This window comes from Heterocephalus glaber, unplaced genomic scaffold (assembly GCF_053883595.1).
Source record: "Heterocephalus glaber isolate CG9 unplaced genomic scaffold, H.glaber_assembly_v1.0 deba00001577, whole genome shotgun sequence".
NCBI lineage: Eukaryota > Metazoa > Chordata > Mammalia > Rodentia > Bathyergidae > Heterocephalus > Heterocephalus glaber.
In genome coordinates this window covers 30,114,454-30,138,607 of record NW_028258358.1, presented here as the reverse complement: position 1 = coordinate 30,138,607, position 24,154 = coordinate 30,114,454, and the positions used below count along the sequence as shown (strand labels likewise).

General features: G+C 37.5%; 1 protein-coding gene across 1 annotated transcript in view; it reads right to left on the bottom strand.

Moving 5' to 3' along the window:
- Dnajc3 (DnaJ heat shock protein family (Hsp40) member C3) overlaps positions 1–24,154 on the bottom strand; it is a 60,368-nt gene that overhangs the window by 16,361 nt on the left and 19,853 nt on the right. The window contains exons 3-7 of the mRNA XM_004870838.4: positions 17,678–17,802; positions 15,526–15,600; positions 7,994–8,146; positions 5,911–6,092; positions 5,331–5,450 (exon numbers count right to left, since the gene is read on the bottom strand). Of these exons, the coding sequence (XP_004870895.1) occupies positions 5,331–5,450; positions 5,911–6,092; positions 7,994–8,146; positions 15,526–15,600; positions 17,678–17,802 (655 nt within the window). The remainder of the gene's footprint in view (positions 1–5,330; positions 5,451–5,910; positions 6,093–7,993; positions 8,147–15,525; positions 15,601–17,677; positions 17,803–24,154) is intronic.

Sequence of the window (24,154 nt, the reverse complement as noted above, 5' to 3'; positions counted from 1 at the left end):
CCTGCCTTCTGACCTGCTCTATCTGACCTCCAGAGTCGCACAGAAGGTGTAATCCTGAGGCAGGAGTTAAAACAGCAGATGTTGCCTGTCAGTACCAATCAAACCTTGGCCTTTTTTTTTTCTGGTACCAGGAATCGAACTCAGGACCTTGGGCTTGAGAGGCAGGCACAGCACCACTGAGCTACATCTCTGGCCCCTGAGCTGATGTTTCCTGTAGAACACAACTCATGATTTTCAAACATTAAAGCACAAACAGTCTGACTTACACTGTAATAAACACTGACCACAAAATAAAGATCAAGTTTGCTTTCTTAGCTGCTATACACTTTTATGAAAATAACAGAGCCTAGTATGTGCCATTTTATATAATTAATGTCATTCACAACTAAGTACAATGCAAAAGGAATCTCCTTAAATTCCCAACTTTATAAGCTTTCTAAGAGCCATAAAGCTACAGTCATACCTTCGTACTCAACTGATTAGAAAATTTTTGAATTTTATACTTAGATGCATTCTGATGGGACAATCTTGTCCCAGTACTTACTGTCGGTCTGATACTCAGTATCATCTACCTCATCACTCCTTACCCTTTCCAGCAGAAGCACTCTGGCTGGGACTAACGGCTTTGGGGACTCATCGTGCATCTCAGAACCAATTAACAAGTACCAAGGCAGCACTGTATCGCATCATTTTCTTTAAACTGGTGGAAAGTACTAGTTTGTAAAAGCTAGACTAGCTTGTTGTTATATACCAAGTTATTATCTTCAAGACTGGCCAGCTAAAAGATATATTTATATTTAAATCTTATTTAAGATTTATATTTAAATCTTCACATTTAAATGCTGATGTATTAATACACAGGTTTGAACATTTAAAAGAAAAGCTAGCTTCTGGGAAAGTAAAGTAGGTGTACTTTTCTCAAATCCTCCAGCTAAGTACAATTAAAACCCTAGATATTACATGTTTTTGAAGACTACAGACACAAACCAGGTAGAGAAGAAGGCAGATTAGCTAGCAACCTTGGGACTGAGGAAAAACATGGTAGTAAGTTCCCTGAGTTTCTCATATCCCACACTTAGAGCTGAAGATGCCAGCAATCCAGAAATGCAGAACAAAAACTAAGTCTGCTTTCCCTAACCAGATGATCTGGAAAGGGCTGCCTAGCAAGGCAGAAAACTGTCTGACAATAACAGCTTTAGACCAGGCAAAAGCTTCAGACAAAATCATGCCCCTCTACCACCATCATCCCCGAAAATGCCAGGGAAGGCCAAGGGACTATGACATCCTCCCTGATGAGGAAGAACAAGGTTCCCCCCACACCTGCCAAGGTAGTGTCAGAGAAGGCCAAGAGGGGCCCAGACTTTCCTCCATGGTTGATAGTAAGTCCCGCTCTACTCCCCCAGTGGTGTTAGTGGAGACCATGCGAGTAGCCACGATTCTGACCTGCACCAAGCTACCTGTGATATACCAAGAAGACCTCTTTCCCTCAAGTATTAGCAAAGGCCAAGTGCGACACTTCCATCTAGCAGTGCCAAGGTGGTGCTCATCCCACTCTCTCTTTGCTGGAACAGTATCAGAAAAAGCTAGCCAAAACAGAAGGTTTAAATAAAAACCAAAGCCTTAAACATGAAATGAAAATTCTAGCTTTCGGTTAAAAACCACTCATCATACCAAAAAATATTAAATTCTCAGATTTTTTGAGAAAAGATAATCACTGAAGCCAACCAAGAGGACAGAGATGTTAGAATTATCTGTCAAAGATGTTAAAGTACCCACAAACAAAAGCAGCAATTACAAACAAGCTTGAAACATGAAAAACATCGAACGCCTCAGCAAATAGTCTCAGTGAAGAAATAAAAGAATCAAAGAGTAACCAAATCGAATTCTTGAACTAAAAAAATACAGAAATGGAAATAGAAAGCCTCACTGAATGTACTCTATAATACAACCAAGGAGACAGATAAAACTATTACTGAATACAACAGAAATTACCAAATCTGAACGACAAAACGAAGACAGACTTTAAATACTGAACAGAGCCTCAGGGGACAGTAAGGGTGTAACAAATGATCTAATATTAATGTCACCTTAGTCCAAAGAGAGTAGAGAAGAGCTGAAAAAGTACTTAAAAAAGTAATGGATGAAAATTTCCTGTATTTGAAGGGACATAAACCTAAATATAGTCTGCATTGCTAAAATGAAACTACTTTCTGAACATTACATAGGCCAGTTAGGCGATTTCATCATTCTGCAAAAACAGAGCACACTTACACTAACCTAAATGGTGCAAGTCAGCTGTTTGAGTTGGCCTCCAACATGAGAAGTTTAAGGCTGCTGCCAACATAGCACAGCATCCTGATTTACAATAAACATTTTTTAATATTCTAATAAAAATACGGTATGATAAAGTACATAAACCACCAATATAGTCCTTTATGTTCACAGTCAAGTGTGATGAACTGCACTTTTATATGACTACCAGGTTTAATTTCTATTACCGTCACCACAAACACCTGAGTAATGCATTGTATTATAACAGTTATGATGTCACTAAGCAATAGCAATTTTTCACCTCCATTATAATCTTTTGCAGGGGGTACCAGGGATCAAACTCGGGACCTTGTGCTTTCGAGGCAGGCGCCGGAACCACTAAGCTAAATCCCCGGCCCTCTCCATTATAATCTTATGGGACCACCACTGCATATGTGGTATGTCTTGACCAAATGGCATTATATAGTATATGACTATATTCAAGAAGCTAAGTAACTTGCAAATAGAATCAACACAAAGAAATGCCTGCAAAGATATATCACAATTAAACTTCTGAACACAAAGAAAAAAGTCTTAAAAACAGTCAGTTTTTCCCTTAAAGTGCCACTTCCTATCAGGATGACAAAAGATTTCTCATCAGAAACTATGGCAAGAAAGAAGTGACCCAAAATCTTATAGATGCAAAACAGAAAAAGATCTGTTAACCTAGAATCCAAACCCAGAGAAAATTTCCTTCAGTAATTAAAGGGAAGTCAAGACATTCTCAGGTACAGAAATACTAGAAAGTTGTTACCAAGGCCTTCCCTTAAGGGAGTTCTCTAAACAGAAAGGATATGGGGCTGAGGACATAGCTCAGCAGCAGACCACGTGCCCAGCATATATGAGGACCTGGGTTCAATTCTCAGTACCAAAAGGGGGCTGGTGGGGGGGGGCACACACCAAGGATAAAAGATAGCATCTTGGAACATTAAGAAGGAGCAAGGAGCATGGTAAACAAAATGAGAATCAAAATCTGAGTATTTCTTATGGCTTGTCCCCCAAAAGTTCACATGCTGGAAGCTTGGCCCCTAGTGTGGCAGTACCTTTAAGAGGTGAGGCCTAGTGAAAGTTAATTAGGTCATGGGGGCACCTTTGAAAGGGATTAATGTAGTTCTCAAAGGACCATGTTCCTTGTCAAGAGAAAGTTATTATAAAGCAAGGCCACCCCACATGCTTGGACTCTTCTGCTTCTCTGCCATACAGCCAGCGAGCCCTCACCAGGTACCATGCAGGTATCATGCTGCATGATTTTCCAGCCACCAGCATGAGACAAACCACCTTTTCTGTATAAAAAGTATCCAGTCTCATGTATTTTGCTGTAGCAACACAAAACAGACTAGTCTAAGTTTTGTTCCTCTTGAGTTTCTAAATTATGTTCAGTGTTGAAGCAAAATTTGTAACTGTCCAATGTTGTAGAGGAAATATTTAAGACAATTATAAACAGGAGAGGGTAAAGGTAATTTAAGGGAAAAAAGATTCTTTTACCCTAATTCAGCCACTGAAATGACACCAATAAACTCTAATAAGTTATGTCATACAATAAACTCTAAAAATACAGCTGGACCATGGTGGTAGATGTTAAATGATACATTCATTCTGAAAATCAATTTGGCAATTTCTTATAGACTAAAAAACGCAACTACCAGACAGCCTAGCAATAGCATTCCTGCCATTTATCCCAGAGAAATGAAAACTTACATTCACGCAAAGGCCTACACATGAAAGCAGCATTATTCATTAATAGCCAAAATAGCTATTTTGACCTGCAGTGGGTGATCTTTAATAAATGGCTAAACAAACTGTAGTACATCCAAACCATGGAAACGAGTCAGCAATAAACAGAAAGGAAATATGGATACACATAACAATCTGGATAAATCTCCAGGGAATTACACTACATGGAAAGCCAATCCCAAAAGTTTACATTCTATATGACTCCATTTCTGTAACATTCCTGAAATGACAACATTATAGAAATGGAGAAGATACTGGTGTTTCTAGGAGCTAAGGAAGAGGTAGGGACAGAAGAGAAGTAGTCCTGGCTATAAAATGGCTACAAGAGAGATCCTAGTTGTGGAATTTTAATCACTATCCTGATGGTGATATTGTATTCCAAGTTTCCAAGATGTTACAATTTGCAAGACATTGTGGAAAACTGGGTAAAGCATTCTTCCAAGGACAGCTTACAAAGGAATTAGGAGTAGGGCGTCAGAACCTGCCTTCTAACAGCATTGTGTGGCACGTTCTATATTCTCTTTAACTCTCCAGCTCCAACCTGCAAACCTCCTACAAATAATACACAGACAGAATCATTTACTTTTAGCCACTCCTACTTATACTTCAAGATGAGCATTTAAATATCTGTCACCTCCAATAAACTTCTGTTTTACTCCTGGGCTTCACCACTCTACATTGGATTAAATGTCCTTCTTTGGTACTCCCATTATACTGTGTACATGCTAGCACTTTGGTATCATTATCTTTTAAGAAGTTTATATGTCTGTCTCCCACACTATGCTATAAACTTTTCAAGACCAAAAACTACTTAGTCAAATTTATTTTGGCATTCTCGGTACATAGCTGTGTCTGATATAAGAAACAATAAAAATCCTAAAAAATAAATATGCAGGTAAAGATAGTATGCAATTTGTATTACAGTGATTCTTCAGTTCACAGAACTCAATTCTCTCCACAATTCCAGTGGCAAATTGAACTGGAAGAGCCAAGTCAAACTGCCCCATAAGGTCAACATTGAACCTAACCATTGAATTTGATTTGGTTCTTGTCCAATTCAGTTTGCGACCAGAATTGTGGAAAGAATAGAGTTTATGAATCGAGGTACCACTGTATTTATATTGTCTTGTTCCCAAAATGTTCAATCCTGATAGTTTTGCTAAGGTCCAGTACCATCTTACCCTGAATAACCAAGCAACCAACAAGCAGACAGTTCAGTAGTTCATCTGTGCCCACAACAGGACATAAAAGGAAAGTCTGGATGGTATAAATAAGCATATTCTTACCTGCCATCTCTGATAAGCTCTTCAGCTGACTCAATCAGCTTATTAAGTTTCTTCACTTGTTTATAGTGTGCAAAACACCTCTTATGATCCTGATCAAGTTTAAGACATTCACGAACTTCACTGCTCATATAATTTTTAAAAAGGAAAATATTCCATGTTAAAATAATGAAGTTTTGCAGATTAGATATAGAAATAAGTGCCTTTATTTGTAACAATTTAAAACGTAACTGCCTTAATGATTTATTGTACAGTTATATATGACACTGTACCATGGACATACTAATTTAAATTGAATGGCCTGTACAGTTATACAGTAAGCATTCCACTGTGTTTCTACAAATAAGAGGAGCCCTCCCATTTACTTTAATAAGCGTATTTCATTAAACAAGTTATTTGAAATCAAAGTAACTTAGAGATGGACATAGATAATAAAATGGATATGGAATATATCCGTGGATATAGAATATAAAAGAAGGCTTAATCAGGTAATTTTATCAGTGTAATGCGTTTTTTTAAATGAGGTTATTCTTATTCCCAATGACAAAAGAATAATCAGAATATGGGTGTCAGTAGAGCTGACCTGAGGGACAGTTCGTGGTCTCCTAGTCGGTAGTACAGTGTGCTGATTTTATAAAATGCCTCAGTATTATCATTCTTCAATTTTGATGCAGCTTTTAAGTCACTTATAGCTTTCCGAGGTTCCCCTTCCTTTATGAAACATTCAGCTCGAAGTTCTCGTAGTTCTGCATCCCAAACACAAACCTTAAAAACAAAAGAACTAAACTTTAAGAAACAATAATTATACACATTCATTTTTGCACCCTACATATTTTTATTAAAATATTTATCCATATAGGGCCGGAGGTTTAGCTCAGCCCAAGGTCCTGAGTTCGATTCCTGGTTCCAAAAAAAAATTATCAACATGAAACATCCTCAATTAATGTGATGGCTTCTGTCCTGTAAATAGTGTTTAAAAGTCTGATACAATTTAGATGTGACAAAAAAATGATGTGACAGTTTCTCCAAGGACATCTTAAATTCTAACTGGAGAAGGAATATATACATACACACACACAAATGCATATGGCCTCTTTCCTTTGTCTGTCAATTATATATACAATTCTAAAACTCTGAGTATATGAAAACATAGCATTGGGCCAGGGATTTAGCTCAGTGGTTCCAGCGCCTGCCTCGCAAGTGCAAGTTCCCGAGTTCGATCCCCGGTACCAAAAAAAAGAAAACATAGCATTTACTATTAGAGGGCTATTCCCAGGAAAGTATATTTGAAGAGAATATTTTACAATCATATTTGTACTTAACAATTATAATTTCTAGTCAAAGAAAATGCAGGTTCTAAGTTAGCAAATGATTTTATTCTACTGATATCCAAATAAAATTCTCTTTTGTACAATGTCACCTCTTTGAAATTAAATCCTTTTTATCAAAAAAGAGATTCACCATGGACACAGAGGGGGCACCAGCGACTGAGTACCTCCAATTTGGTACTAAGGAAAAGCAGTTATTCTGAGGCGGGGGTGAAAGATAAAGTCTGACACAGGATAGTAAAAAGACAACCCAGCTGGCCTAAAACCAGCTTAGAGGGTGAAAGAGGGAACACTGGTCCACACTAGGATTACAGTAACCTGCCGCCCACTGCAGACCCACTGCCCCTGCCGTCTTGGGAAAGGACTGGGCTGACTGAGGGAGGAGCAAGTGGGCCCCTCCGAGGCCATCTAGCATGTTAAATAAACCCACAGAGAAGTCAGACAGCTTCAACCCAGGGACACAAAGAAGCTGAAAACATGATGGGGGAAAATCTCATTTGCCACACACCATTACTCCAGTGCCAAGAGCCTGCAGGCAACAGAACAGGAGAGAAAAGGTTCCCCAAAACAATTTTAATAATAACAATAATAAGCCACCTATTTCTCCCATATACAATGGGAGCGCAATATGTGGAAAACTCAGTGCCCTCCTTCTTAATATAGTAATCAAAACATCAGCCAGAGCAACCAGGCAAGAGCCATGTCACATAATTTCCTCCATGAAATTATCCAAGAAAATGCCCATTTTATATACAACACAAGTTTACTTCCAAGACTAAATGAAACTGGACATCATAGTGCTGTGAAAATAGTAGTTAAATATGAATTGTGACTGCTTTCATTTGAGTATTTTAGACTTCATTCTGAAATCATTTGTCATTAAATCCTCCTGCGGCAAAGAGACCCAATCTAAACTTAAACTACCTAAAACCCTCTGGAGCCTATCATTTCTTCCTGCCTTCTTTCCTAGAAACCCTTCATGTAAATACTCCTCTTTCTAACATTATTTTTCCTTTTGCTTCTACCAATTTCCATCTTTTACCTTAGTATCTTGCCTCTAAAGTTCTCTACCCCGAAGAATACAACATCAAACCAAATAGCAAAATAAGCAATGCATAAAAATGTTAACTTTCGCTCTCCCATCACATTCACAGAAAGTTTTGGTTGCACATTTTTTTCTACAGAAACAGAGTCACTTAAGAGCTGAAAGCTCAACTATCAATCTCATTTTGTCCAGTCTAGGCATTTTGTGGTTATAGAGCATATCAAAGTATATAAACATGCCTCACAGTAAAAAGCAGCGTCAAGCTCATCAGCTGCAGTATCTAAGAAACTTACCTCCAAAATCTTATCAAGGAAGGTTATAGCAGCAGTATAATCTGCACTGTCAAAAGCATCAAGTGCTTGTGAACGCAAACGCTGCATTTCATCAGACTTTATAAGCTGAGACTGGGCTTCCTTTTCTTCATTTTCACTTGGATTAGATTTAAGCTATAGGAATAATGACAAATTAAATTAGGCAGAGTTTTTAATCTCTTACATTCCATATCAACAAGACACACACAGATTTGATCCTTAGAAACACTGTGGAGGAGACCCTCGTGGAGAGCACCCAGCTGTGCCATGCCCAAGTTCCTAACACCATAAACTGAGATAACAAGCAATGTGCTGCATTCATCTGCTACTGCTGGGTAATCTGTTATATAACAACAGATAACTACCACAGTAGTAACTAACACAGGGTAGAGCTTGTATCATTTCTTAATAGCCATAAGGTACCACAATGGCACCTTGGTTCACAAACTTAATTCATTCCACGATTCTGAGGGAGGTGGCTGCATTTGTATTCAAATGCTTCTGTCTGCCAACAGAATTGTTTGTGAACAGAAGCATTCATGAACTGAGGCACAGTATTACTTCAGTCTTACTGGAGGGATTATTTCCAAAATGACTGGCACTTTCTTGACTACTGCTTTTACAAAAGCTCCTCACCCTTGCCCTGAATGGTATACCAACCCACCTGGCTAACACTAATTCACCCATTTATACAGATTAAGATTTCAGGGCCGGGGATTTAGCTCAGTGGTTCTGGTGCCTGCCTTGCAAGTGCAAGGTCGTGAGTTTGATCCCAGTACCAAAAAAAAAAAAAAAAAAAGATTTCAAGCAGGTAACCTGCTTTATGAAAGCCTTTAACTCCAGATCCTCAAATCCAAGCTAAAGCTAGGTGACCCTTCTGTATGTTCCTAGAGGACCTAAAGTCACAGCACTTATTATCTGTCTGATTCGTTCTTAGCTTACTTAGTTTCATCTCTTAGAAGGCAGAGACTAGCTTTCTCCATCAGCAATGCTATACCACCTACAGTCTACCTAGCAAAGAACATGCACTCCACCCCTCACTGAACCAACACATTAAATGCACTGATTAAAGCAAGAGTCACTGACAGCTCAAACTTAAACTAAAGAATCTGTTTAGGAATGGAACAGCGAGTATGGACCTGAAGTAATACCTGTTCACTGGTAATCTACAGAAGAATCTGCATGCATAACAAAGAATGAGATTGTCATTGGCACACAAAAAGCGATTAAGCCTATTTTACTGTAAAAAATGTTTTTAAAACTTCATTTACTGTAAAAAATGTGTTCTATTACATAAAACAACTACCAGTTGTATATAGTATTATATTAGTATATGAAATTTTTAGTAATATATCTTTAGGCTGGTTAATGATCTTGAACACTCATTTAACTGTAGGCATACAAAATAACCAAACTACTAAATAACACTAAATTGACAAATATTCAACAATTAAAGTAAAGAATTATTTATTGGAGATAAAATATAATTATGACAAAATTGATCTTTTCAAACTAGACCCAGAAATCATCCACTTTATGGTAACAACAACAGAGACTATCAGGTCACCTACTCAATCTCTATACTTCAAGTGAGGGAAATGAAAACCTCAGAAGGCAAGAATTTTCCAAGGTCACTTATACAAAATGTGTAAAATATATATTTTCTGAATAAGTAATATGGTCATATATGGAATACTTTTCCTCCCAGAAGTAACCAATGTTATTAGTTTCTTACATATATTTCCAGAAGTGTTTTACCTATATTCAAGAAAATGTATGTGTTTTTTCACTTCTACCCAAACAGCAGCAACTGTTCTGTGTACTATGTCAAATACATAGTTGAGACCTGTGCCCTTTTCCACAGGGAAGTCTTCAGGACACAGGTGGACAGTTACTAATTATAGCAAAGGGCAGAACATCACAGTACTTAACAGCGAAAGCTCTGGAATCTAAAACCTACATGCTAAATAGTGGTGTGACAATGGCAGATGTTATGGATCAAATATGAAGTAGCTCTGAAGACTCATACATTGTGGGTGCTGTTCTCATCACTGATTAATGCACTGATAAGTCCATGGCGGAATGGGCTATTAAAAGGTGGGGCCCAGTTGGAGGAGGGAGGTCCCTGGGGGTGTGCCTCAGAGGGGTATATCCTATCCCCACCCTCCTCGTCTGTCTGTCTCTTGGCCTCCCTCTGCTCTGGCCACCATGACATAAGCAGCTTTCCTGTCATGCACCTCCATCATGATGTGGCTGCCTTGGAGCCAGTGACCATGGGCTAAAACTCTGAAACCATGAGCCACAATAAACTTTTTCTCCTTCAGTTGTGTATGTCAGGTATTTTGTCCCAATGAGGGAAAGGTGACTAACACACCAGATTACTAAACCACCCTAAACTTCAACTTCCTCTTCTATACATTATGACTACCAATACACCACTCCCCAGAGATGGAACCGTGATTAAGTGAAAATATTCAAGCAAACCACTTAGCAACATTCCGGCACATCCTGAGTATTGCAAAAACTGATTCAAAAATCCAATGTCCCTCCCTCTTATTTCAAAGCTTTTCTTTTCCTTCAAAATGTATTATCTATAACTTTACAAAAGGGGAAATATTTTATCAAACTGACACAAAAATATGTAGTTACAATCAACATTTTAAAAACTTTATTGCATTATTTTGTATGTCTAGGTCTCTAAGTCCACATCACATATAAATAATTGACACAACATCCTCTAAAGGTTTACAAAACAGTACTCCAATAAATACCTCTAGGCAAAATGTTTTTCTTTCACAGTACTGTCAGACTCTTCTACAAAAGCTGTTTTTATTAGCAATTTCAATATTACATGAGGGAAACATTTCCTTTAAAACCCATCAAAATTAGTCACTATGACATTTACTGGTTTTTACTACATTTAACAGCAGTCGTTATGAATAGTTTTAATGTTTATCTCTTCATCTAGAAAGCATTGAACATGGTATACACTGCTTTTGGATTTGTATCTTTTATGCTGTATTCCTGATACATTAACTCCCTGACTTCTGAACATTCGAGTTGCGAACTTTCATTGATATTAATGGACCTCACATTACAAATGTTCATAGATGCAAACAAATCACAGAAGTAACTCTGCTGTCTGCCAAGAATTATCACCATTGTGCTCCTGTTGCTTACTATACAGTGCTGAATCAGAGCCCAGGATATCCAGGAGGAAAAGGAAAAGCAGAGAGAGAGAGAGAGTGTTTTATGCTTTACATTGTACATTTGTGTCAAAGGTGTGTAAGGCTTCGTCACACTTACAATCAAATCCGACTTACAAATATTCTCCTGGAAAGGGCTCGTTCATAAGTCAGGGACTTACTATAATAATATTTTATCATTTATTCTGTAGAATACAGGTTACAAATGCTTAAAATTTGCTGGATGTGGTGTAATCCTAGCACTTGGGAGCCAGAAACAGGAGGATCACCATGAGTTTGAAGCCAGCCAAGACTACACAGTGAGTTCAAGGCCAGCCTAAATTACATAACCCTCCAAAAAAACCCCAAAAGGGCCGGGGATTTCGCTCAGTGGTTCCACCTCCTGCCTTGCAAGCACAAGGTCCTGAGTTCAATCCCCAGCACCAAAAAAAAACCACAACCAAATGATTACAATTTAATCAACTCTATACATATTAAGTAAGTTTTTCTTCAATATTCCATTTCATGTCCCTGTCTCCCCCTTCTACCACCCACAATCTTGGACAGCACTGTACCTACTGATCAGAGAGAGCATATTCATATGGATTTTCCAGTTATTAATCTGAATTTTAGGTACCACAACAATGAGTTTGGGCAAACTAAACAGTCCAGGTAACCTAAATTTACTTCAAATAAGACAACATGAAATACTTCTGAAATATATTAATTTACTACATTTATCTGCTTACATTTTTCTATAAACCAAATCTAATCTAGTTATAATTATTCTTATAAACAAACCGATTTGTTTCAAAAAAATTTTAAATGGTTTTCCAACGTTAAGATTTAATTTGGGGGGCTGGGGATTTAGCTCAGTGGTTTCGCCGTCTGCCGCACAATGGCAAGGACCCGAGTTCGAGCCCCGGTACAAAAAAAAAAAAAAAAAGATTTAATTTGGTCTCCCATCTTTAGTCTCAAGTTTTCGCCTATAGAATTAAGCATAAATCGAGTACTTTCTTGATCAAATAAACACAAAAGTTATTCCATGAAATAACTGTAATTAAAATAGTACCAGGGCTAGGGATTTAGCTCAGTAGCACCGTGCCTGCCTCACAAGCACAAAGTCCTGAGTTCGATCCTCAGTACCAAATAAAAAGCACCATTTATAATCACTTCAAAAGAAAAAAGGAAAGAAATGAAACACTGAGGATGTATTTTTTAAAATATAAAAAATATACAGGACCGCTGGGCGTGATGATACATGCCTATAATCCCAGCACTCGGGAGGCTGAGGCAGGAAGATCACTACAAGTTTGAGGCCAGCTTGGGCTACAAAGTGAGTACAAGGCCAGCCTCAACTATATAGTGAGACACTGTCTCAAAAAACAAGCAAACAGAAAAAACATGGGACCTGTATACCATAAAGCACAAACTATTTATAAAAGAAATAAAAAAACACCTAAATAAATGGAGAAACATGAGTTTATGAATTGGAAAACTCAACATAAAAAAGATGTCCAATCTCCTCAGGTTAATCTACAGGTTTACTTCAATTCCTATGAAAATATCTGCAAAGCTTTTAACAAACGTAAACCAGTTTGTGCTAAAATTTACATGAAAAGGCACAGGGTCTAGGATTTCTAACACAATCTTGACATAGAAGAATTATAGTGAGCAGAATCAGTTTACCCAATATTGAAGTTTACTATTATTAAATAAGCATAAAGCCATTGGCCTGAGGCTGTCTCCACACACTGAGTTCTTAAGGAACTATAACTCCATTTAGAATGTAAACAAATTGAAAACCTAACGTTAGTAGAATGAAGAGCAGTTTCAGCTGATCATAAGCAGCTGAGCTTCAGCCAAGCACAGGCCATCAACTGACCAGACCATATCTACATAAGGCAAAGGCAGAGCCATAACCAGTCAAGCTGTTTCTCTGCCTCACTTCCATTTTCTGTCTATAAATAATCAGTGCTCACACTTCAGGGCCCAGCTTCCTGCATCTTTTCTGGTTCTGACTACTGTCCAATTCATGAACCCATCCCTGCTAAGATAAACTCTGCTAAACTGTCAAAAATTTTTCTTTTAATACTGTACAGCTATACTAATCAAGAGAGCATAGGAATGGCACAGGGACAGACAGAACCCATAAACAAGTCCACACAAGTACACCCAAATGATTTTTGAAAAAGGTACAAAAGCAGTTCAGTAAAGGGAAGAAAGCTTTTTCAAAATACAGTGCTAGGGGCCGGGGATTTAGCTCAGTGGTTCCAGTGCCCGCCTTGCAAGCACAAGGTCCTGAGTTTGATCCCAGATACCAAAAAAAACCAAAAGCTAGAGCAATGGGATATTAAACAGCAAAACAAAATCAACATTAAGCTCATACATTATATAAAATTTAACTCAAAGTAAGTCTTTTTTTTTTTGGTACTGGGGATTGAACTCAGGACCTTGTGCTTGCAAGGCAGGCACGGTGCCACTGAGCTAAATCCCTGGCCCTTAAATCTTCTATTTTAAACAAAAACATAAGAGCATAAAACAGGAGGAAAGCCTCAGAATTCAGAACCTGGTGACTAGTTCTGAGAAATAATACCAAAAGCACAGTCCATTGAAGTGAAAATAAATAGAAGAAAATAAATAGGACTTCATCAAAATTAAAGACTCCTGAGGATGAAAACATTTGCTACAGACTACATGAAAATATTTGTAAACTACACATCTGATAAAATTTCTAAAACATTTAAAAAATAAACAATTTTTCAGTACAGATGCACATTCTTATGGAACAATCCCTGTAACAATGGTAAAGCAAATTTTAAGCATGCATTAGCAGAAGCAGAACTCCACAGAACAATTTAAAAGTAGAAAGTTTCCCTGCTTGTTTCTGATTTTAATTTTGATCCCAGGAAAAAAAACAAAACCCAAAGCATATCCAAGGTTCCAAACTCTCATTTTTCCAAAAGGTTATAACCAATGCCTAGTACAGATTAAGTTGTCCTGAAACATTACCCTTAACTATTGTAATATTTCTGTATGGCTATGCTATAATAGTGATTAGAAAAAAATCCTAAGTAATAGATTTAAGCATTTGTAAGAGGAAAACAACACTTTCACATGTTCTCTCATTCATCTAACCTTTACCCATTTCACACATCTGCTCTGAACAAAGGCCTGGCCAGAGAAAGGTTACTCTAGCACTCCCCATCCACACCACCCGATCTTCACAGGCTTTCCCAATATTAACTCCGGAACTGTGTTTAGCAAGCACCTTCCCAATATGAGGGGAGGACAGTAAAGCACAAAATGGCAGATAATTTATTGAGACTAGGAAAGAGCTGCTGATTCAATACAGTTAAGTAATGTTTTTAGGATTGTCTGCAGATGACTGAGTATTGTGACAAGTTATGACAATATTAGACATTTTAGTTTTATTTTCATAGTAATTATCAGAATAATATGCAGTTCAATAAACTACAAAAATGTGAACAAGGAACAATGGAATATTATGCCTTTTCCATACCACTCTAGAAAATCCATGTTAAACAAAAATGAAGGTTTTAAGCCAAATGAGGGCAAGCAGAAATTGGTTAACTATCTCCCCTAGAAGCTTTTTTCAGTGTATACTCCCTTGGCATGTAATTTATAATATTCCCCCAACAAAGCCAAATTTTGGATGACTGGAAAATTCCCTTTAAGAATGTTTCAGGATTCCCCTCAAATCAAATGAAAAATCTCTCAAGTAACTTAGAGGACTTTAAGAATAGCTCACCTGGGCCGGGGATTTAGCTCAGTGGTTTTGCCGCCTGCACAAGGACTGGAGTTCGATCCCGGTACCAAAAAAAAAAAAGCACTTCTTATTCCCTTATCTTAGATGATACAGTTTGGGAATCTCTACTCCAGTCCTTTTCTTAATCTTCTTCACTGGATTAGGAATCCCCTATGCCCATACGCCTGTAGAATTTGCTTATGCACCCTTGGAGTACAGTAATATGTCTTGGAGTGGTTTGATAAGTGTGTAAGCGAATACATTTGTATTAAAAGAATTAAAAAAAAAAAAAAAGAATAGCTCACCTGACATTTCTAGATTCTAATATAGGACAAAACAGAGTAAGTGAATTATATCAGTTGTGTACAATTTACCTTCCAACAGTTAATGTGATTCCTGGATATCAGTCACCAAATATTAACTCAGAAAATGATTCTTACATTCAGACAATTTTCCTTTTCAACTATAAAATTACTACTAATGATTTAATACAAAGGAAAAATAGGTCCAATATCTTCTCTCAAAATAGCAACTTAAAGCTAAGTACAAACTGAACTTACCACTTTTTTAAAATCATCTTCTGCTTCATCAAGTTTTCCTTGTTTGAGTAATAAGTGACCTCTCTGTAATCTTGCCTGGAAAAAAAGAGGGAATTCTGGTAAGTATACTCTTTTTTTTTTGGTACCGGGGATCGAACTCAGGTCCTTCCACCTGCGAGGCAGGCGGCGGAACCACTGAGCTAAATCCCCAGCCCGTGCTAAGTATACTATATAGTTCTAAATTTTCTTTAATCACAAAGAATAAAACTAAGTAAGATAATAAAATTATTAATATTTATTTTTCAAATGCTCATTTGAGCTTGGCACTGAGAATAATTCTTGGAACAAATAAATGGCTATAACTTCTGTTTTTTGTTTTTGGGGGGTTTTTTTGGTACCAGGGATCGAACTCAGGACCTTGCACTTGCGAGGCAGGCGGTGGCACCACTGAGCTAAATCCCCGGCCCTAACTTCTGTTAATATGCACTTCGTTAACAACACATTTTGCTCTATTCAAGAACACTGAAAACTTATATCCACACAAAAACTTGCACTGGGGGCCAGGGATTTAGCTCAGTGGTTCCACTGCCTGCCTTGTAAGGGAAGGACCCGAGTTCGATCCCCCGTACCAAAAAAAAAAAACGTAATAAAGTCTTAATATGTGCTACAACATAAAAATACCTTGAATACATGCTCAATGAAAGAAGTCAGACACATGAGGCCACATACTGAATGGTTTCATCTTTATGAAATATTCAAAACAGGCAAATCCATGATAAATTGTTGCCAGAGACTAAAGTAGAAATGGGGAAGGCCGGGGATTTAGCTCAGTGGTTCCACCGTCTGCCTTGCAAGCTCAAGGACCCGAGTTCGATCCCCGGTACCAAAAAAAAAAAAAAACAAAAAAAGAAATGGGGAGGAACTGCTCATAGGCACAGGGTTTACTTTGAAGGTTATAAAAATGTTCTAAAATTAGGTAGTAGTGATTGTACAATATTGTAAATACACTAAGAACCACTGAATATTTTAAAACAGTGAATTTGATGGTATATGAATTATATCTCAATTTTTAAAAATAATATTTGCCATCTAGTAACTTTTGCCACTAAAATAAAAGTTGCATTATTTAGTTCTTTCCTGATTTAAAATCCAGAAAGATTTGCTTATCACAATGCCAGTAAAATGAGCTTATTAAGTTTAGTGTAAAGTAACAGATTCATTAAAAATTTGACACTTGGGATTCTATCTTAAAGTAACAGTAATATTTCAAAGCAAACATTCATTCCATATCTAATCAGTTAGTTATCTCATCCTTTTTGGAATACAGAAGGATATAAATAAATGGTGACCAAATTAAATTTTTTTTCCTTTTTTTTGACCAGGGGGGTCTTTTTATGTAGCCCAGGCTGGCCTTGAATTTGAAGCAATGGTCCTGCCTCAGCCTCCTGAGTGATGAGATCATAGACATGGGCCACTACACCTGGCTGGTTACCAAATTAATTTTGAAAAAATTGGTCGATGGTTCTCTCTATGCTACTTCTAAAAGCCCCACCTGTGTGCCACTCAATGAGTCCCTGCACGTCTGCCACAGCCCCCATAGAAATCTGTCAACCTTCAAGACACTGCGCAGACTACAGGTGTCCCCACCGCCAAAACTTGTTCCCCTGGGAATCCCACTAACACAAACCACTGCTTAACTGAGCTATTTCCTCTGTATTCTTCAGCTTGTTAGCCTCTTAATTTATGTCTCCTTAATATCTTTCCCTGTCATCCATCCTTCACACAGATTCATCTTTCTAAACCACAAAGCCAACTTCTGAAAAATCACCTAGTACACCATCTGATCCTCTTTCATGAAGACTTTAATTCTAGAGGCTTTGTTACCTTTGGTTTGGTTTGGTTTTGACATGTGATTCCACTATGCTGCTCAGGTGGCCTCTAATTCCTGAACTCAAGGAATCCTCTCCTTCCCCCATGGCTGGGACTACAGTTCTATGCTTCTGTGCTCATAAATTCCAGGGACTTGGAATTCCTCTTGTTCCCCAGTCCACTGCATCACAACAGCTTTGAGGTCCTGCAGCTACGTGAAACATGTCGATCCTCACTTAAGAAACAAATTACCTCTTCCAAGTTCCCTTTAGTTCCCTTTTAAACAAAATCTAGATAAACTTACTGCAGTAAAATCCATCTTCAATTCAATTACTTTAGTTAAGTCAGGAAGTGCTGCTTTTGATTTGCCCATAGCTAAAAAGACAGTAGCTCTCCGATAGTATGCAATATAATTATCAGGGTCACCATCTGAAAATCAAAGTAATAAATATTAGCCCTCTAATTTATTCCAAAAAAAAAAAAAAAAAACCACATGCTCAGTTTTAGAACCTACAATTCTATTAGGAAAGACATTAAGAAAAGAATTTCTTCATCAAAAAGGAGTCATGAAAGGGCTGGGGAAGGCCCTGGATTCAATCACCAGTACCAAAACATATATACAAATATGTTTCATATCTTTTTATATATACTTCATACACATACAAAATATAAGTTGAGTCATGTTGCTTAGCAAGATCACTGATATATATCTATATATAGATAGATAGATAGATAGATAGATAGATAATATAGATATATATACCTAGCATAGAGGTCAGCAAACTATACATTGTGGAGCCAAATCCAATCCATAGACTTCAGCTAAGAACAACTTTTAGGTTTTTGGGGGGCGGGGGGTACCAGGAATCAAACTCTGGACTTTGCACTTGCAAGGCAAGCGGCAGAACTACTGAGCTAAATCCCTGGCCCAAACTTAGATTTTTAAGAAGAAAGAAAAACATGAGACTATGGCTGCAACCCTAAAATATTTATCTGGCCCTTTAGAAGAAAAGTTTGCAAACCCCTGGTCAAGAATGAAAATTATATCCAACTAAGAACTTTTTATTTTCCTTGCAATCAGGATCTTCACAATGAGCAATATATATCCCCTTCTCATTTTTTGTTTCTTTTTAATTTTTTATTTTCAGACAGTCTCACTAAATGGCTAAGGTGTCCAGGGTGGGCTTGAACTTTCCATCCTCCTGCCTCAGCCTCCCAGGATGCTGGGAGTACAGATATGAGTCACCAAGCCCAGTTCAACTCATAACTTTTGTTAAGTATCCAATTCAGTCTTTGTCTTGCATGAGATTTTTCTTAAGTGAAACACAGATTAAGAAAGTGAATTCTCAGCCAGCTGCAGTAATCTGTGCCTGGAATTCCAGCTACTCAGAAGGCTGAAGCAGGAGGATCATAAGTTCAGGTAGAGCCTAGGCAACTTAGTCTGGTGGTATAGCTCAAATCCCTGGGTTCAATACCAGCATGTAAAATTATTAACTTCTGACTTAATTAGCATATTGTGCAATCTCTGCTTCTCACAAATGTCCCTTATAGTGGCAGTAAAGCAATAACGGTACAAACTACAAGGACAACAAAGGAAAATTGAAAGAGAAGGAGGAGACTAGAGACAGAGAGTAGAGAAGTTATTATTTAAAAGAAGAGGGCCAGGGATTTAGCTCAGCGGCACCACACCTGCCTCACAAGTACAAGGACCTGAGTTTGATCCCCGGTACCAAAACATTAAATAAATAGATAGATAGATAGACAGACAGACAGACAGACAGACAGATAGATGGATGAAAAAAAGCAGCCAAGTGTGGTACCATGTACCTGTAACCTGAGCACTTAGGCTGAGCCAGGAGAATCACAATGAGTTAGAGGCCAGCCTTGTTTACACAGTGAGTTCAAGGTCAGCCTAAACTGGGTAGCAAGACCCTGTGTCAAATTTTTTAAAAGAAAGAAAATAAGAAATGGCTGTTAAAGAGATATGCCTCACCAGGATATTCAAATCATTCTCTCACATGAAATCAGTAATGGCATTTTCAAAACTTCATACAATTTATTTGAACTCAGTGTAAAGTTCTTTCAAGTAAAGAAGAATGCTTATTTGGTAGCATTGGGCAGTTTATAAAGAAGCCACTTTCAGTAAAAATTATATTGTACTTCAATATGGAAAAAAACCTAACCATTCCAGCCCATGAAGAAAAAGTCTTCAAAGGGAATCATATATAGCACAATTTTTATATGACACACCTAATTATACACACATAAAAATATCTACACTATTCACTGCCTGCTGCGCAAGCGCAAGGACCCAAGTTCGATCCCCAGTACCAAAAAAAAAAAAAATCTATACTATTTAGAGGGCCTTTACTTTCAACAATTTTACTACTCAATTTTTAGGTATTTTTAAGATATGAAGTGAGACTGGAATCCCAATTTTTAACACTGAACCCAAAAAAAATCAGGAATTTGTGGTTTTATGAAATACAGAGTCTGCCAAAAATATGTATACACACTTCAGGAAAAGAAAAATAGTATGATGTTTTTTCAACAGATGGTGTTACCTTCATATGACATCCTAGAGGATGTCATGTGTCACAGAAAACCCACTACACTGTCGGCCATTACAGAAGAAATTGAAAATGGATATGCAGCAATCTCAGTGACCAAGGTCACCCAAGCAGCAGTTCGCCATACTAATAAATATCTGGAAGCTACTGGCCTCCACAGGTAACCAGTATTAATCTCATCATGTCTCAATAAATTTAGTACTAAAATATTTATACAAGTTTTTCTTTTCCTAAAGTATATATACATTTTTGAGGGTGAAGACTCTGTATATACTTGATCTTTCTTTTTTCCAAGTTTTTTAAAATTAATTTTGTTGGTACATTTTAGGTATACAATAGAATGACATTCATCATTGGAGATGTGTACCTTTACATAATATGTCTTGATTGTTATTTTTTTGTATATAACTGATCTTTCTAGGCAGGAGAGGCAAAAGGAACTTATAGTTAAATTGATAACCAGTGCCCAATGATAGCAATCATCCCTACACAGGAAAGTCTCCATAAAAACCCAAAAGGACAGGGTTCAGAAAAGTTTTGGGCTATCTAATTATGCCAAGACTCCTGAAGGATAACAACCCACAGGGCAAGGAAGCTCCACAGCCCTTCCTATATGCCTTGCCCTATGCATCTCTTGCATCCAGCTGTGCATCTGTAATCTTTACAATATCCTTTATAATATAAGGTGAAATGTGTATCTCAGTTCTGTGAGCTGCTTTAGCTATTAACTGAGCCCAAGAAGGGGGTCATGGGACCCCTGACTTATACCCAATAGGTTAGCACATATCAGCCCAACTAGGGCTTGTGAGTAGCATCTGTGGGAGTGGGGTAGGGGACAGTTATGCTCTCAACTATAGGCCACCTCCAGGTAAATAGTGTCAGAATTGAAATAAATTAGAGGACACCTAACTGGTATGCACAATCTTTAGGATTGCTTGGTGGGGGAGAAGGCTTCCGGGCTGCCATACCACCGCTCCCAGCACAGAGGAGGTAAGCTGCTCCCAGTGCCCAGGAGAAGGCTTCCAGGCCACCACAGCACTGCCACCAGCGCAGAGGAGGGGAGCCGCGTGAGCACCAACAGCACACCCAGTCCTGACCCAACTCCCACGCCAGTCAAAATAAGAAGACACGTAAACAAGCCTCAAAATCAGACTTCCAGATCACCTACAGCAACCCGAAAGGGAAATGAGATGTAACAATCTGATACTCAACCACACAGACTCCCTGAACTGGCAACAAAAGAGGATCTGGAAAAAATGAAATCAGAAATAATTTCTCACATAACAGCAGAGATTGTGCCCATAGTGCAAAACTTCATTAATAAATCTAGAGAGGACACAGATAAAAAAATAGAGGAGCTGAGGAACATGATGAAATCCCAACATAGGAAACAAATGGAATCCATAAAACAGATACAAACAGATATCCAGGAGATTAAAAATTCTACTGAAAGTCCATGCAGCAGAATGAGTCAATGTGAGGACAGAATTTCAGATATAGAAGATAAGATTGCAGTTAGTGACCAGGAAAAGAAAAATTGCTTTAAAATTGTAAGGAACCACGAGAAATCGATCCAGCAGTTGCTAGACGATGCAAAGAAGAATAACATAAGACTGATCAGAGTCAAAGAACAAACAGGAGAGAGTCCAGATGACATAAAAAAACTTTTCACAGAAGTGATGGCAGAGAACTTCCCAAGCACAGGGAAAGAACTTGACATGAAAATAAGTGAAGCAAGGGCCAGGAATTTAGCTCCATGGTTCCAGTGCCTGCCTCACAAGTGCAAGGTCCCAAGTTTGATCCCTGGTACCAAAAAAAAAAGAAAAGAAAAAACAGGTAAGTGAGGCATACAGGACTCCAACTAGCCTTGATCAAAAAAAATCTACACATAAGCATATAATAGTTAGGATTCCTGAAACCCAAAGAGAAGAACAAAATTCTACAAGCAGTTAGAGAAAAGAAACAAATCACATACAAAGGAAAGCCCATCAGAATCACAGCAGACTTCTCAACACAAACCATCAAGGCAAGGAGAGCTTGGAGTGATATATTTCAAGGCCTAAAGGAAAACAGCCTCCAACCCAGACTGATGTACCCTGAAAAACTATCTTTCAAAACTGATGGAGAAATAAGATACTTTCATGACAAACGGCACCTTAGGAACTTCATGAATACCAAACCAGCATTCCAAAAAATTTTAGACAATATCCTAGGAAAAGACAACAAAGATCACAACCCCAGGAAAGTCTGCAAAATGAATCCGTTGGATGCGACAAGAAATTAAATGCAAAGGGGGAGAATTTGACAAAAGGAAAAAGTCATGACAATGATAAGTCAATATGTATCAGTTATAACCATCAATGTTAATGGTCTCAATTCACCAATCAAAAGAAATAGACTGGCAGAATGGGTCAAGAAGCAAGATCCAACAATATGCTGCATACAAGAAACACACTTAATTCAAAAAGAAACTCACAGGCTGAAAGTTAAAGGGTGGAAAACAATAGTCCATGTGACAGGAACCTGAAAAAAAAGCAGGAATAGCTATCCTCTTTGCAGATCAAGTGGATTTCAAACCAAAATCTGAAACACTTCTGGTCCCAAGAATTTCAGATAAGGGATAGCCAACCTGTATGTACAAATCTATTGTGAACATGTGTTTTCATTCCTCTTAAAAACTTAAGAACAGAACTGTTGGTTCTTAACAGTAATACAGGTAATTTCTATATTGTTTTCCAAAATGGTTTTATCATTTTACATCCACATTAGCAGTATTTGAAAGGTCTAACTGGTTCACACTTAAGCTGACATCTCTTTTAAAACTTTTAACTTCATCTCCCTAATGAGTGTATAATATGCTCTTGTTATTGTACTGATTAGTATTTTTCTGATTCTAGTGTGCACACTTTTCCTTGTGCTGTACTGGCTACGTATCATCTTCTTGTGTCTATTTTTCAATTGGGTTGTCTATTATTGGGCTGTAAGAGTTCTTTATATTTTCTGGCCATAGGTTATATGTATTATAAATATGGTCTGTTTATGGACTACTTTTCATTTTCTTAACGATGTCATTTAGAGTTCTAAATTTTGTGATTAAAATGAATAACTGATAATTTGAAATAGGAAAAGGTCCAAAGGTGGAGGGGTGGCGGAAGGGGAAGGGGAAAGGGAGGAAAGGAAAGGAAAAATTATGAGAAAGAAAAAAACAAAAAAGGAAACAAAGTCTATGTAAACAGGGAAGGGTGGTGGGGGTGAAGGGCACATAGGTAATGGGGAAAAAAATAAGAACTAAGGTACATCATGTTCAGGTACAAACACCCAATGATAAATGTAAATGTAATGTATACCTAAAATGTACCAATTAATATATAAATAAAAAAATAAATAAATTCATTGGCTGAAATCCAATGAATTTAAAGGATAAGTGCTTTTCATGGATTAAGGCTTAAAAATCCCTGTTCCCCTGCCACTCAGCGTGCCTGCTGCCTCACATCTAAATATGCTCATGCCCTTCTGCAAAAGTAAAATAACCTTGCCTCGTCAAGATTTCTTGGTGTCTGAGTGCTTTATTATCTATACTGACAAACTGAGTCAGGGGTGTATTCCCAATCCCCTGAAAGGTGTACTTCTTTTCCTACTTTAATTGGCCCATACTCACTTTGCAAAGCATACTTCTTTTCCTACCTTCAATGAATACAAAACCTCAAAAAAAAAAAAAAAGGTTCTAAATTTTGATGGAATCTCATTTATCAATTTTTTTTTATTCACCATGTTTTTTGTATCCTAGGAAATTCTTGCCTACCCTAAATTCATGAATATTTTCCGTTATAATTTGTTTTTAAAGTTTTATAGTTTTAGTCTTTCATAGGTTCATAGATCCTTTCAAGTTAGCTTTATGTATGGAAATAAAGGATTGCGGTTAATTTTTTACATACAGATAACAAGTGTTCTAGTACCATTTGCTGAAAACATTATCTTTCCTCTGCTCTTGAGTTGAGTTTATGTTCTATAAAATGTTAATGTTAAATAATCTTTCAAAACTCAGTGGACCATATATGCGTGGTTCTATTTTCAGATTTGGTTTTATTCCAATGATCTGTATGTCTTTCCTTAAGTCAACACTGCCTTGATTACTGTAGCTTTAGAGGAAGTCTTAAAATTAGGTAATAAGGGCCAGGGATTTAGCTCAATGGTTCCGCTGCCTGCCTTGC